This window comes from Pinus tabuliformis, chromosome 4_2 (genome assembly GCF_031772625.1).
Source record: "Pinus tabuliformis cultivar Carrire ecotype Pingquan chromosome 4_2, CPIR1, whole genome shotgun sequence".
Lineage (NCBI taxonomy): Eukaryota > Viridiplantae > Streptophyta > Pinopsida > Pinales > Pinaceae > Pinus > Pinus tabuliformis.
The window spans coordinates 477,538,818-477,553,023 of NC_142304.1; the positions used below are offsets into that span (position 1 = coordinate 477,538,818).

The 14,206-nt window shown below is 39.3% G+C and overlaps 1 protein-coding gene across 1 annotated transcript; it reads left to right on the forward strand.

Annotated features, from left to right (window-relative positions):
* Positions 1-8,030: 8,030 nt before the first annotated feature.
* Positions 8,031-9,004, forward strand: LOC149170019 (uncharacterized). Its single transcript, XM_089425424.1, has 2 exons — positions 8,031-8,363; positions 8,930-9,004. The coding sequence occupies exons 1-2, from the start codon at positions 8,031-8,033 to the stop codon at positions 9,002-9,004; spliced, it is 408 nt and encodes a 135-aa protein (XP_089281550.1).
* Positions 9,005-14,206: the final 5,202 nt, after the last annotated feature.

Genomic DNA, 14,206 nt, shown 5'->3' on the forward strand with positions numbered 1-14,206 from the left:
TAACATTTTCATGAAATATATAACATTCATACTGTTAAGGATAGATAACCTCTTGGTATCCATGCAAAGCATGCATTAATTTGAAAACAATAGTTTCCAAACTCAGCTAAAGGAATTCTAAGCTAAAATATTTTCCTTTCACTTTTTACCTTGCTACCATCATCACCACTATCAACTCATATTTTTGTTGTTGCAATATTCAACAATTTATTTAACTCAACATGTCTTCATCCATGTTGTTCATCACCTATACGTTTTAAACCTTTGTCCTTTTCCATTCATGCTCAACACAATTTTCATGAGCATAAATATCAACAATAGGCCATTCCTACTGACTTGGCCAATGGTGTTCCATGCAACCTAGATCCCACTAACTTGTTGCATTACCCAATCATGGAAAATACAAACTCTTATTCTATGTCATTCACATAGTGATCATATTTTTAGAGATTGATCGCTTATTGTGCTACTATGATGCTTTTGAACTAATAGATTGTCAAGCTACATAGTGTCATTATGCCTTACATATCTTAGTCATGCTATATTAAAATTTTGGAAAAATTCCTTACTGTGCCATTTCCATGTCTATTACGTTAGGACCCATTTTATTTCAAGTGGACTCAATTAGCCCCATCTTAGCTATTCTATCATCTTCCTTTTCCCTCTAACTTCCATTTATCTTATGCATAGGGTTTAATCAAGATCTTGCACTTTTAGTTGGGTTCTACTTCATCTCTTCTCTAGAGCTCCTCTTCTTTCCTTTCCCCACACTCAACAACCACCAAGACCAAAACACAAAGACAAGAATAAAGAAGAAACAAGGAAAAAAAGAGGAAGCTCACAAAAACAACACATCTTAATGACATAAAAAACATGGCCATGTTCAAGGTTAATAGTCAAAACAATAAAGAAAATATGAGGCCCATCAATAAAATAAAAAGCATATAAAACATTCATTAACCCACAACAACTTAAACTCGTGTTTTCAGTGTTCAATGTGTCCTTGACCACTACATGCACACACACACACAAAATCAGATTGAGTTTTTTCCAAGGCTTTATGGAAACCTTAAAATTTTAACATCCCTCGATATTAATCCTAGAGGGATTTTCTCTTTCAAGGGAACTCCATCTTTTCTTTTCATCACGGACTTGGTCAATTCTATGCAACACCATACCATTGTCCATGCTTTTACTTCCTACTACAATTGAGTCTTCTTATGTGTTATCACACACACCTAGTTGTTACTTATATCAACATAAACAAACCAGTTGTTACCTTTCCATGCTATGCATGTTGATTTGCAGTCATTCACGCATCTAGAATTCATGTCAGTCACATGTTCTAAGAATTAAGAATACATATCATCATGTTTATAACCATGTTATCAAAAGATTGGAAATCGAGCTTTTACCAAGACTAGCATCATCAAATTTTAATATCAATTTTTTACCAAGGTTATTAGCCATGCCATAGTCTATAATCAACACATAGTCATCAATCATAGTGTTACAAATAACACCCACTTACATTCTTGTGCATATCGGTTGTCTTACCACACGTTGTATTAGTACAATTTCCTTAAAACATGACCATTTATTCATGAAATCTCATAAAAACACACTCATATCATGCATTTAATCAAGAATTCCATCAATACTTTAAGTGTGCATAAAGTTCAAGAATCATATCAGTTATTTTTATAACACTCACCTAGAGAAGACCACTTACTCATAGAAACCCTCATATTAGTGTACTCACCACATTGTCACAACCTATATATCAACAGGCATAGGTGTCACCTTTTCCAGGCTCTCATCAAGACCTTATTCTCCATAGCCTTGGCTCCCCAAGACTACATGTAACACTTTTATTGGCTTCCTAATTGTATTGTCAACCTACTCCTGGTTACATGTTTATCATTAACCACTATTAGTATTTGAATCATGTTATGACAAAAAAATACACAGAGTCTTTATGCCTGCACATCCATTATGATATACACCTAACACACCTTCATGCATCTAAAATTCATTATTTAATATCCATTTTATGGACATGCATCTCTAAACTATTTAATCTCTTGCATTTTATCATACCTATCTATTATTCATCAACTTATGCCAACTTCTCAAAAAATCTAAGAAAAGTGTAAACTAGCAAGAAATAAGTTAAGAGATTCCACTCATAATTTTGACTACAACATTAAATCATGAACTTTTGCAATCCTGTTGGGCCACTCTATGGAATCTAGTCAACATTATGCATGTTTATCTTGTTGCATCATCTCGAATCAATCTTTAAATGACACCAATGTATTTGTATATACAACAAAATAATTTCACATAAACACATATGCATGTAGTACACAATCACTAACGAAATTCAACAAACAACAAACACTTACACCCAACAAACAATCATTCTTTTAAAATAACACAAAGTTCCAAATTTTAATCTCCAAAGGTCTAGTATAGCACCTTTTCTTTTCATTTCACCTATCCTAGAGCCCATCCAATCCAGATGTTGAATCTAGAAGCTCTGATACCACTTTGTAACATACCGAGTTCCCTCAATGACTTACATAGGTTACAAGGTGCCCAAAAATTTCTTTTTCCTTTTACTATCTTAACAATAAGCCTTGATACCACTTTTTCACATAGCCCTATTAAATTTATCCTAACCATACTTGTAAAAACTTGATTTTCATTTCTCATACATTTTGTCAAACACTTTATATGTAAACCTTTATTCAAAATTTTTGTATACAACCAATTGAGTAGTATTATTATTGTATACATTTTGTCAAACATGTTGTGTGAAATCAAATTAGAAACATTGCTATAATTCCACTTGTAATCATGAAACTTTTTTTCTTTTTCTTTAAGGTATTTTATCAAATAGTTTGTATGCAATTTGTAATAAAATATTGTTAACACATTTCTTCAGACTCTTTGTATCCAAATAGGTATATATCAACTACAACAATACTATCATACAACAATACTATCCACATCCATAAAACAACATTTTCATTAGGGTATTTCATCAAGTAGTTTGTATGCATTGAATCATTAAACCATTTAAGCACTTCAAACACATTGCATGTAAACTACCATAGTAAATTATTTTCATGAAAATAGGCATATCTTAGCTACAACACTACCATCATACAACAATATTGTCCCCATCTACAAAACACCGTTTTCATTGGGACATTTCATGAAATAATTTGTATGCAATGAATCATGAAACCATTTCTCCAAACACTATGCATGCAAACTAATATACAAAATTCTTCAGGGAATATATCCTAAATTATTGCAGTCCAAGTTCTAAAAATTAAACTAAATGATCAGAGAGAGTTCCCCTCACTATATTCCAAGTTTTAGCTTCTGAAACCTCCCAAATGAAAAGTTATAGCAAAAATTCCAACATGGCTTGTTTGAAGCACAATTTTAGGAGAATTTAGGAAGCTCAACTTCCTATGATCATATCTCCAAAAATATCGCGACCCAAGATTTGAAAGTTGGACCAAATGATCAACGATATTTCCCCAGTTTGGCCTAATTTTTAGCTTTTGAAACCACCCAAAAGAAAAATAGTAGAAATCAAAAAATGAGTTGTTTGAAGCATGATTTTAGGAGCATTCATGAAGCTTGACTTCCTAGGATCATATCTTTTAAAATATCTTGACCCAAGATCTAAACTTTGGACTAGATGATCAATGGGATTTCCCCTCAGTATGGAACCTCACAAATGAAAAGTTATAATATAAATGACAACATGACTTGTTTAAAGATGCATTTAGGAAGTCAAATTTCCTATGATCATATTTCCTAAAATTTCATGACCCATGATCTAAAAACTGAACTCGAGGATCAACAAAATTTCCCCTCACTATGGTCCAACTTTCAACTTCTAGAACCTCCTAGAAGAAAAATTATAGAAAAATATGAGCAATTGTAATCATAGATTCTATTGGAAAATGTAACTAGGTTTGATCTTAATTAATGTATTTGAGTCATCATGAAATGTACTTGTCAAAAGAATAAGGAAAATATTTTTTATTATTGTATCAATAACTTATTAAAGCATGGGTTTCATGCTTGGGTCATCATTATATTAGTCAAAGTCCCCATTGTTGACTCTTAGGATTAATATTGAGTTTATAGAGTCATTGTACATTCAAAGAGACCCTTCTTAGGCTTTTGAATCATGTAAAAAGGTTTACTATTGAGTCAAATATAGTTTATTTATCCTCCACATCAAGTCGGCCTAGAAGATATCAAGTTGGCCTAGAAGAGATAAAGTCGGCCTAAGGGCACCAATTCAACCTCACTTGGAGCCTATAAATAGAAGCAAGTCAAATTCATTTGGACCATCTCATCTCAATCTAGTTCGATATATCTAAGGAAGCTGGAGAAGTGGGAAGTGGGTCTAAGGAAGAAAAGAAAGTATGAGTTGGGTGAAGTTTAAGGAGAAGAAGAAAATTGAAATTTTCGTGCCTCTCTCTCTCTCTCTCTCTATTTCGTGCCCTAGTTTGGGAGATCGAAGTCTTTGAAGTTCTGCTACTGCCTGATGCCAGAAGCTATTGCATAGTCGAAGTTACTAGGAAGGAAGTGTTGCTCGAAAGAGTTTGAAGATTGTAGAATTTCCTGCAAATTCTTTACAAATCTACATCTGAGATCTATGTAGAAAATCTGACTGTATATTAACTTGATAATGCAATATACCAAAGTAAAATGCTATAATCTACTTCTACTATGAAACTTGCAGAAGCTCAATCAATTTGAGCAAGATCAAGCAGAACACATATAATAGAGAAGAAGAATCAATACACATGAAACGCAAAAGAATACTCTGGGGAAAGCCTTAGCTAAAACCCTGCTATTTGTATTATCATACAAGGTGGAAATACATTAGAATTACACAAAGCCTTAGCTCTCACAACTAGCCAGCTCTTAGTACAATCCTCCTGGATGCTCACAGGAAATCAAAGCTTCTCACAAGCCTTCCTTTCTGCCCTCCAATCCTCCAATTTCCTTTTGCAATTTTCCCCGGGTGATCCAGCTGTTACCAAGTGTAACACTAATCTCACACCCTGTAAAACTACACAATCCTCAAGGAACCTTGTTTCTTATGCATGGATGAGTTTCCTTTATAGGAAAATTCCTCCAACTAATAGTACACCGTCCCTATCTTTAATCTCAATTGGATCTTTGTCTGAATTGACATGCATGAGTTATTTATGAGAGAATCTTTAGTTATCTGGAGTACACTAGTTGCATGCATGCATTAACTGATTGAACTCACAATTAGTTCCTCAAACTGTTTGGAACTAATTTAACTAGACTTAACTTAGTTAATTGAGCTAACTAATTACAACTCAAATGCAACTCATCCTTATCTCCTTAATTAAGGGATAATCTCCTTAATTTAAGGGATAACTATTGCATGACTTCACAAAGACTTCTAGCTTGAATTTCTCCAACTAATTAATCCAAGATGAATTAATTAATAATTTTTCAAGAAGTTGGTGAAACTAAATTCGAATTTTAATTCTAAATTTTAATTCAAGGACAAATTAAAATTAGAATATTCTGAATGCTACTTTTAGCATTTCTTGTTGCTTTTCTCAACACTCCCTCTCAACAAGAAAGGAATTCAACTCGATCCTGATCCTAAACCTTTGGAATGTTCTGCATGCAACACTTCTCTCGAGTGTTGTAGCTCCAACAACTCTAGAAACAAAAAATATCTAGCTTGAATTAGAATGATGCATCTGTCATCAAAGTCTCTGACTGTTATTTCCTTTGTCGACTGAGAAACTCTGCGCTTCTGTTGACTCAGCCTATCTGCATTATTGTCAATCCTTCTCTATGCTCTTTAGTATCTGACTACTCTAGCCTCTGTCACTTTGATATCTGACTGCATCAATCCCATTGGTTCCTCCCTCTACTATGTACTTTGGGCTCCTGTAGCAAGGTACGATCCATGAGATAAAACCTCTAAATGGACCCTACCCAATTTCAGCCTTCTTGGGACTATCACTTCACATCGCCCCACCTCACACCTGGAGGTATGGATGCATGTGATCCCTCTGCCCACTTGGCTCGAAATTTCCCCCTACTGGAGGTCTCTGCATGAGTGGATGCCTCCACTCTGTCTCCTCTCAGCATCTCCAATTATGGCTCCTCCACAATTGTCTAAGACTTCTTCTAGGACTACATGTTGAGTGGTGATTTACTCTCCCTCTCAACCACCAAGTCTCTAACATTTGCCTTGCTCCTCAAGGCTTTACATACATCTTGAACCTCAAGAGCATACAGGTTCTGTATCCGTGAACCAATCTGTTTCACCTATCCCATGGTGATGTGTCTAAGGAAAACCTTTCCCTTATTGAAGACAGCATCGTAGCCTTTGTCCTCTAACATCGCAATCAATACCAAATTCTTCTTCATTCGAGGCACATACTTCACATCTGTCAAGGTGATAAGAGCTCCATGCTCCCTCTGAAAAGCAACTGTGTCCACTCCTGAAACACTATACCTTTCATCATCACCCATCTCTATGCGCATCTTGAGGTCTTTCTCCTCTAAGGTATTGAATAAACTTTTATCGCCGGTCATGTGGAATGAGGCTCCACTATCAAGAAACCAACCACAACCCATCATCGATGACACCATGCATGCGATGAGAGTGAAGTCCATCTCAAACTGAGAGGTTAATGCCTCACCTTTAGATCCTTCCAAGGATCCCTTCTTGGACTTCTTCGATGGGCAATTAGTTGCATAATGACCCATTTCGTGACAATTAAAGCATCTCGCTTTAGAGTTGTCACCCTTCTTCCCTCCATGAGAAGAATTTGATTTGGGATGAGAATCCTTCTCCTTCCCTTTCCTTGCATTACTTGTTAATGCCATATTTTTGTAATGTCCCTTAATAATAAATAATAACTAATAACTAATAAATAATAATAATAATAATAATAATAATAATAATAATAATAATAATAATAAAATAAAATAAAATAATATAATATAATATAATATAATATAATATATAATATAATTATCAACTACGGGTGAGATTTTTGGATTCACGATGTGTGAGGCGAGGATGGAGCGTGTCAGATTAGGGTAATTCCTAGGGTTTACTGCATAACCCTGCAGACTGTAGCCTGTACCGTAGCCGTTTAGCAGCCTCTCGCCGCTGTCGTTTAACTGTTTCCTACCGACCCCTGGCTGGAATGGAGGAGAATATGGAGACAGAACAAGTGGATTACTCCGAGGACCCTTTCCCGGATTGGGTAATATTCGGTAACCCTAATTTTTCTATGTCGGTTTCTGTTCCTATTCCGATATCAGACCTTACCTCGCCAGCAGTCTCGCCTGTCGTTACATTGCCCGGTTATAGCGCTGCTCCCACTATCTCTGAGCCGCCCCCTGTTGATTCTCCTGGACTCGAAGCTCCTCCCCTATCTCCGAGCACTCTGCATATTCTCTCCACCTATACGCCTCACTCGCTCTCGTTTGACCCTCACCCACCCCTCTCCACTATCCTCTCTGCGCCCCCGGTGAATGCTCCCGTAGTTGGTACTAACATCCCCCCTGTGTCTGGTCTGCGGCCATCTAGCTGTTTCGAAACCTCGGTGGTGAATATTATACCTGTCAAGAATATCTCCCCTGAGGGTGCCCCAAATCCCTTTGTTGACCATCCTTCGGCTCCCCGTACCAAAAAAAGGAAGACAAAGTGTATAAAGGCGACAACTAAAGATATTACTATCAGATTTGGCGAGACCTCGGCCATAGGGGAAGCTGCGGTCATGGCGCGCATGGTTTTAGTTGGACATGTATGAGGGCAAGCTTACTCAGCCAACAGGCTGACGCAATGGGTCAAGGAGATTTGGGGTGCCCTATTGAAGGAATTGCCGAAAGTTCATGTTTTGCCCCGAGGATGGTTCTCTCTACACTTCGCAAAGGAAGTTTACACGGATCTGGTACTTGCAAAGTACCGGCATATTGAGATGGCTCTGGTTCTTCTCAAGCGGTGGAGCCCCCTTTTCGACCTGGAGCGCGAACAAATTGGGGCAGGACCTCTGTGGGTAAGACTGCCAGGGTTACCACTGCAGTATTGGAGCAAGGATGTTCTCATCAAAATTGGAAATGCTCTTGGCACTTACTTAGATCATGATCGAAAATTCATGGAATCGAAGAATCGAACTCTTGCTCGTGTACTGGTCCACCTGGACACACGTGGAGGACTAGAGGAGAATATTACTCTTCAGTGGGGGAAATACAGCAGGATCCAGATATTGGATTATGAAGGGGTCCCGTTCCGTTGCAGACGGTGTCATAAGGTGGGACACCTCTACAAAGAGTGCCCACTTAACAAAAAACCATAGGACTCCCCCAAGGCTACTCTAATTCCATCCAAGGGAAATTCATCGGTCATATCTCGTCCACTCCGGGGCCTTCACCTGCCGCTCAATCTACTCCACAAAAGGCTAGGACGATGGGGCATGTAACATCTTCTCCACCGATGACCAGAGCTCGTGCTGCTGCAGAAGCCGCACATGCCTCGGGTATCTCTCTAAACCCTTCCTCCATAGTTCTTGATAATACTTCATCTATGGTTGTATCATCGGCTTAGATTTCTATGGCACACTGTAATATGTCGACCCCCCCCCCCCCCCCCATTGTCGCTTCTACTCCATCTTTATATCCCCCCTCTTCATCCTCCATCTCGCTGACATCCTCTGGGACCTCTATCTCCCATCCATACTTTCTCCGCTCTCGATCCCATTCCATGGATACGCTGAACCATCAGGCTGGGCTAGGATTAGCTATACCGGGACTTGGTCCTCTGACTTCCAGAGGATGAAAATCTGATCTAACTAAAGCTATTTTGCATGCTGGGGCGGAGGTCGCCTCCGACCGTCAATCCACTCTCGATGGGGTCCTTAGAGCAAATTCTACCCCGAGAAGCGTTCCCCCATGAAATGCTTATCTTTCAACTGCAGAGGCATGGCTAGTGCCTCTAAGAAACTAGCCTTGCAGAGACTTTTTGAGGTTGAGCCGAATGATATTATTTTGCTTCAAGAAACCCTAGGACAGGCCGAGCATATCACTCTCTCTCTACAAGCTCTAGCCCCGCGATGGAAATTTATGGCTCTTGATGCTGTTGGGAGATCTGGGGGTCTGGCAATTGGTTACAACCCTAGATCAATTAGGGTTGATGCATCCTGGGGGGGATCAGGTTTCATGGGTATCGATATTTTCTCTGCAGAGCTCAGCAAAACCCTCCGAATTGTGAATGTTTATGGTCCCTGCCACCAGAGAGAACCTTTCTGGCACCACCTCCTAAATCTCTCTTTACTGGCCCCTGATCACATTATTATGGGTGGGGATTTAAACTTTTCCTTGGGTTTCAGTGAATCCTGGGGGTCTTCGGCTCAGGTTGATGCTATTACTGGGTATATGACAAACCTTCTAGAACAGACCAATTTTATGGACGTCCCCATGCACAAGCCACTCCCCACTTGGTGAAACAGGAGAGTGGGAGTAGCGGAATTGGCCCGAAGACTTGACAGATTCTTGATGAAGGGTCCGCTCTTTCAACATCTCCATTATTACAAGCAATGGGTCGGTTCAGGAGGTATTTCAGATCACTGCCCTATATATCTGCAAATCCTAAGCCCTCACCAGAAGCCGAAAGCTCCATTCAAATTCAACCACACATGGTTACAGGACCCAGACTTCATAAAATTTGTTACTGACTTCTGGGTTGCAAACCCCATCAACAGAGAGGCATCACTAGCAAAAGGTTTTTGTAAAAACCTATCCATTCTAAAACATCATGCTATTAATTGGGCTAAGGATAAGCATAGCAAGGAAAACACTCAGCTCACCCTCATTGAAGCTGAACTGAGCTCTTTATTGGATGATCGGAATTTGGGTTTCATCACAGGAGAAGAAAAGGCTCGTTTGATCGAGTTGGAAAACCAAAAGGCTCATATACTTAAATTGAGGGAGGAATCACTAAGATTGAGGAGCAGAGCCATTTGGCTTAAAGCAGGTGATGAAAACTCTAGATTTTTTCAAAATTATGCAAAAGGAAGAAAAGTTACTAATACTATCTGGAATCTCCCACTTCCAGAAGGAGGTTTAGCTGACTCCTTCAACAAGCTCTCTCAGCTAGGAATTACACACTTCAAGAACATTTGTAGGAGCCCTCCAGGCATAAATCTGGCTGAGATCATAAATGTGGCAAACCATTTTCCTAGATTTGTCAATGAGGAAGACGCAGATGAACTCCATGCACCAGTCACCTCAGAGGAATTGGAAAGCACATTAAAATGGTTCAAAAAAGATAACAGCCCTGGACCGGATGGTTGGACCATCGAGTTCTATCTAGCCTTCTATGAACTACTGGGGCCTGATTTGCTGAGGGTGGTGGAGGAGAGTAGATTATCTAGATGCCTATATCATGCTGTCAACTCTACATTTATTGCCCTCATCCCAAAGTCTGATACCCCATCCTCTTTCGATGACTATCGTCCCATATCTCTGTGCAACTGCCTATACAAGATCATATCCAAGATTATTGCTAATCGCCTCAGACCCATCCTATCCAGAAACATTTCTCCCCAGCAATTTGCTTTTCTTGAAGATAGATAGATCCATGAAGCCATAGGATCTACCCAAGAATCCCTACACTCCATCTGGTCCAAACATCTCAAAAGCATCATCCTCAAGATCGACCTGTCAAAATCATTTGATCGAGTCATCTGGCTTTATATCAAAATGCTTCTCATTCATCTGGGTCTACCTTATAATTTCATCAACTGGATCATGGCATGCATCACCACCCCTACTTACAGTGTCCTCATCAATGGATCGGCATCCCATTTATTTCACTCAGAAAGGGGTCTCAGACAGGGCTGCCCCCTTCCCCTCTCTTATTCCTTATTGTCATGGAAGGGCTAAGTCGATTAATTGCATCTGCTAAGCGGGATGGATCCCTCAGTGGCCTCAAAATATCTGATTTCTGTTACCTCACACATCTATTATTTGTGGATGATGTACTTATCCTGCTAAATGGAAGCATCAGAGACTCCCTATCTTTCTCTCGGATCCTTCACCTTTTCTCGACAGCCACTGGCATGCTAGTAAACCAGCAAGAATCCACAATCACTTTCGCTCACACATCTGTTCATGAATCTCAGTATGCTCAACAGGTATTCCCTTTCAGTATTCACCCATTGGAAAGAGGACTAAAATATCTGGGTTATTGGTTAAAACCAACATGTCAGAGGATAGCACATTGGGTCTGGCTCGTTACAAAATTGGAGAAAAGGCTCAGTTGTTGGAGCCACAGATATTTGTCCAGGGTAGGTAGATTAGTGCTTATCAAATTGGTCCTGGAAGCCACCCCAGTCTTCTGGATGGCTCTCACATGGATTCCCACACATATTCTATCTCACCTACAGAAACTGTGCAACAGATATCTTTGGGCCGGGAATCAGGACAAACGCATTTTTGCCTGGATCAGCTGGCAAAAGATTGCATTGCCAAAGAGATGGGGGGGATGGGGCCTAAAAGATCTCCCTCTATTTGCACAAGCCCTTACTGCCAAAATGGGTTGGTCCTTGCTGACTAGTCAGAACCTATGGTCCCGCTTATCATTTCATAAATATATTTGGCCCCAAGACATGATGGATTGGGTTAGGCTTCCTAGCTGGCAGAAGATAGGTATCTCATCTATTTGGAAGGCGTTGCTTCATTCACTGCCCCTAATTAGAGACAACTTGGTGTGGAGGATCAACGACGGATCCCTGGCTCAGATAGGATTGGATCCATGGATTGGTAGTGGAGGTAGACATATCCTCTCTCAAGATCTCATCAGATATCTTCACTCCCGGGAGATCAAGGTATTCTCACAAATTGCTGACCAACAGAACTCAGGGATGTTTACTCAGGCATGGAAGTCGACTTATCAAATAGATCTTCCACATAGATGGCACCAGGAGTGGCAAGAGTTCAGATCAGCTTTATCTAAATCCCATCTCAGAATCAAAGAGGGCCCGGATGAAATAATATGGAGCCAGGCCGAAAATGGCAAATACTCCCCAAAAGTCGGATACATCACTCTAAATATACATAAAAAACCTGACATCATTCCATTTTGGTGGAGAAGCTTATGGAAACTCATGGCCCCGCCAAGAACCAAGCTATTTTTCTGGTGTATTCTGAGAAACAAGGTACCTACAGGGGAACAGCTCACTCACAGAGCTTTTCAAGGGCCCACCTGGTGCATACTGTGTAAATGTGCATCGGAATCCACAGAGCATCTCTTTCTACGCTGCAGTGTTATACTAGCCCTGTGGAACTCATTATCCATTTCGATTCCATACAACGGGCATTGGGAGGGAGATGACCTGAACATCGCTTGGGATGAATGGACTCATAGACACAAAGGAACAAAGCTCATAAACCTTCCGGTACTCGTCAATTGGCACATCTGGAAAGCTCGCAATCGCCATATCTTTGACAACAGACCTGCACATTGGCCACAGATTGAGGCAGGGATAATATCTGCATTCAGGGAGCTGCCAGATCCCCCGCCTCCTAAAGAGCATTGACCACATCCACCTCCGTGTATTGACACAAACACACCATGGGCATTTTTTGACGGGGTTGCAAACCAACATGGATGCGGTGGAGGTTTCATTTTATATATCAATGCACAACATTACTAGAAAGTCAAAATGGGCTTGGGAGACGGAACAAATAACTATGCTAAACTCATAACATTGCGTCACTTACTGCATTTCAATCTAGGTCACCATTGCACCAACATAAACATTTTCGAGGACTCAAAGATTATTATCAATTGGTTCAATGGCATTTCTGATTGTGACATTCACACACTCAACAACATTCTAAATGAAGTAAATATATTCAAAGAAACTTTTAACAATATCTCTTTCTCTCATACCTACAGGGAGCATAACAGCCATGCTGACAAATTATCCAAGGAGGCTGTGCTAATGCCCAGATGCGTTTGGGAGATTACCGAGCAGCAAGGGATAAATGCATACCAGTATTACCACCGGCTATATATAGACCAAATATATCAGAGAGTTCCTGGTCACTGAACATGACACATTTTTGCTTTTTGTTTAACTTATCTGAACAATACAAATGATATTTTTGAAATGTACAGAACCAAGTATGATGGCCTTGGGCAGCTAAATGTATAGTCAAAACAAGTATAACACAGTTGACAATATATACAACTAAATATAGCAGATTTCCCTGTGAGGTATAACTGGCTATAGATACTCTTAGTTTCTCTTATGTTTCTCTTATGATCATAGTCCACAGTGGAAAAAAACATATGTGATAAGCATCTACAATATGTAATTTTTCCAATATAATGAAAAATTATGGATTTTTCCAGGGGAAAAAAAATATAATATAATATTAAAATACAAGAAAATAAATAATAAACAATAAAAAAATAGTAATAGAAAATAAATAATAAATAATAATAAATTAATAAATAAAAATACTAAATCTAAATAAATATAAAAAGAAATAAAACAAGAAAGCAGTAAAATTCAGTAAAGCTATCAAAAAGTAAAAACAAAAGAAATAAAACAAGAAAGAAATAAAGTTGCATGTAGACACATGGAGTGTGTGCATGTGGTTCCCCTTCCAATGTTTTCTCTATTTAATAGATGGTGAGGAAGATGAGAGGCATTCCATCATTCCAAGACTCTATCATTCATTCTCTTGGGAGCATAGTGTTCTAAGACAGAGGAGTCACTGGCAGTAGTACGTTGATTGAGGGCTCGGGGATGGCTAGTTGTATCAAGTCCTTGTGCAATTGAGCCTACAATTGGGTGGAGAGTCGTCCCAAAAAACCTTGTTGCGGTAAGCAAACTTCAACAACAGGTAAGTGCTACTCATAATTTGAACTTGATGTTAATTAGTTGATTAATTACATGTTTATTTTAGGCTGTTACAATTTTATTCATCCTCCTTGGATGAAGAACCATTTCGTGTGCTCCTCCTGATCTCCTCCTACATGAGATCCAACCACAGTCGTTCCGAATCTGACAGTTTCTCTCTTCCATTCAAAAAGTCCTGATAGCTATGCCAACTCTTTGGAAGACTGAGGAGAGAAAGGCTCACC

Bases quoted from the DNA above. Each gene is read 5' to 3' on its own strand.
- LOC149170019 (XM_089425424.1), top strand. From the start codon at position 8,031: ATGGCTCTGGTTCTTCTCAAGCGGTGGAGCCCCCTTTTCGACCTGGAG. The intron at 8,364-8,929 runs GTGGGACACCTC...GCTGGGGCGGAG, and splicing joins GTTGCAGACGGTGTCATAAG to GTCGCCTCCGACCGTCAATC.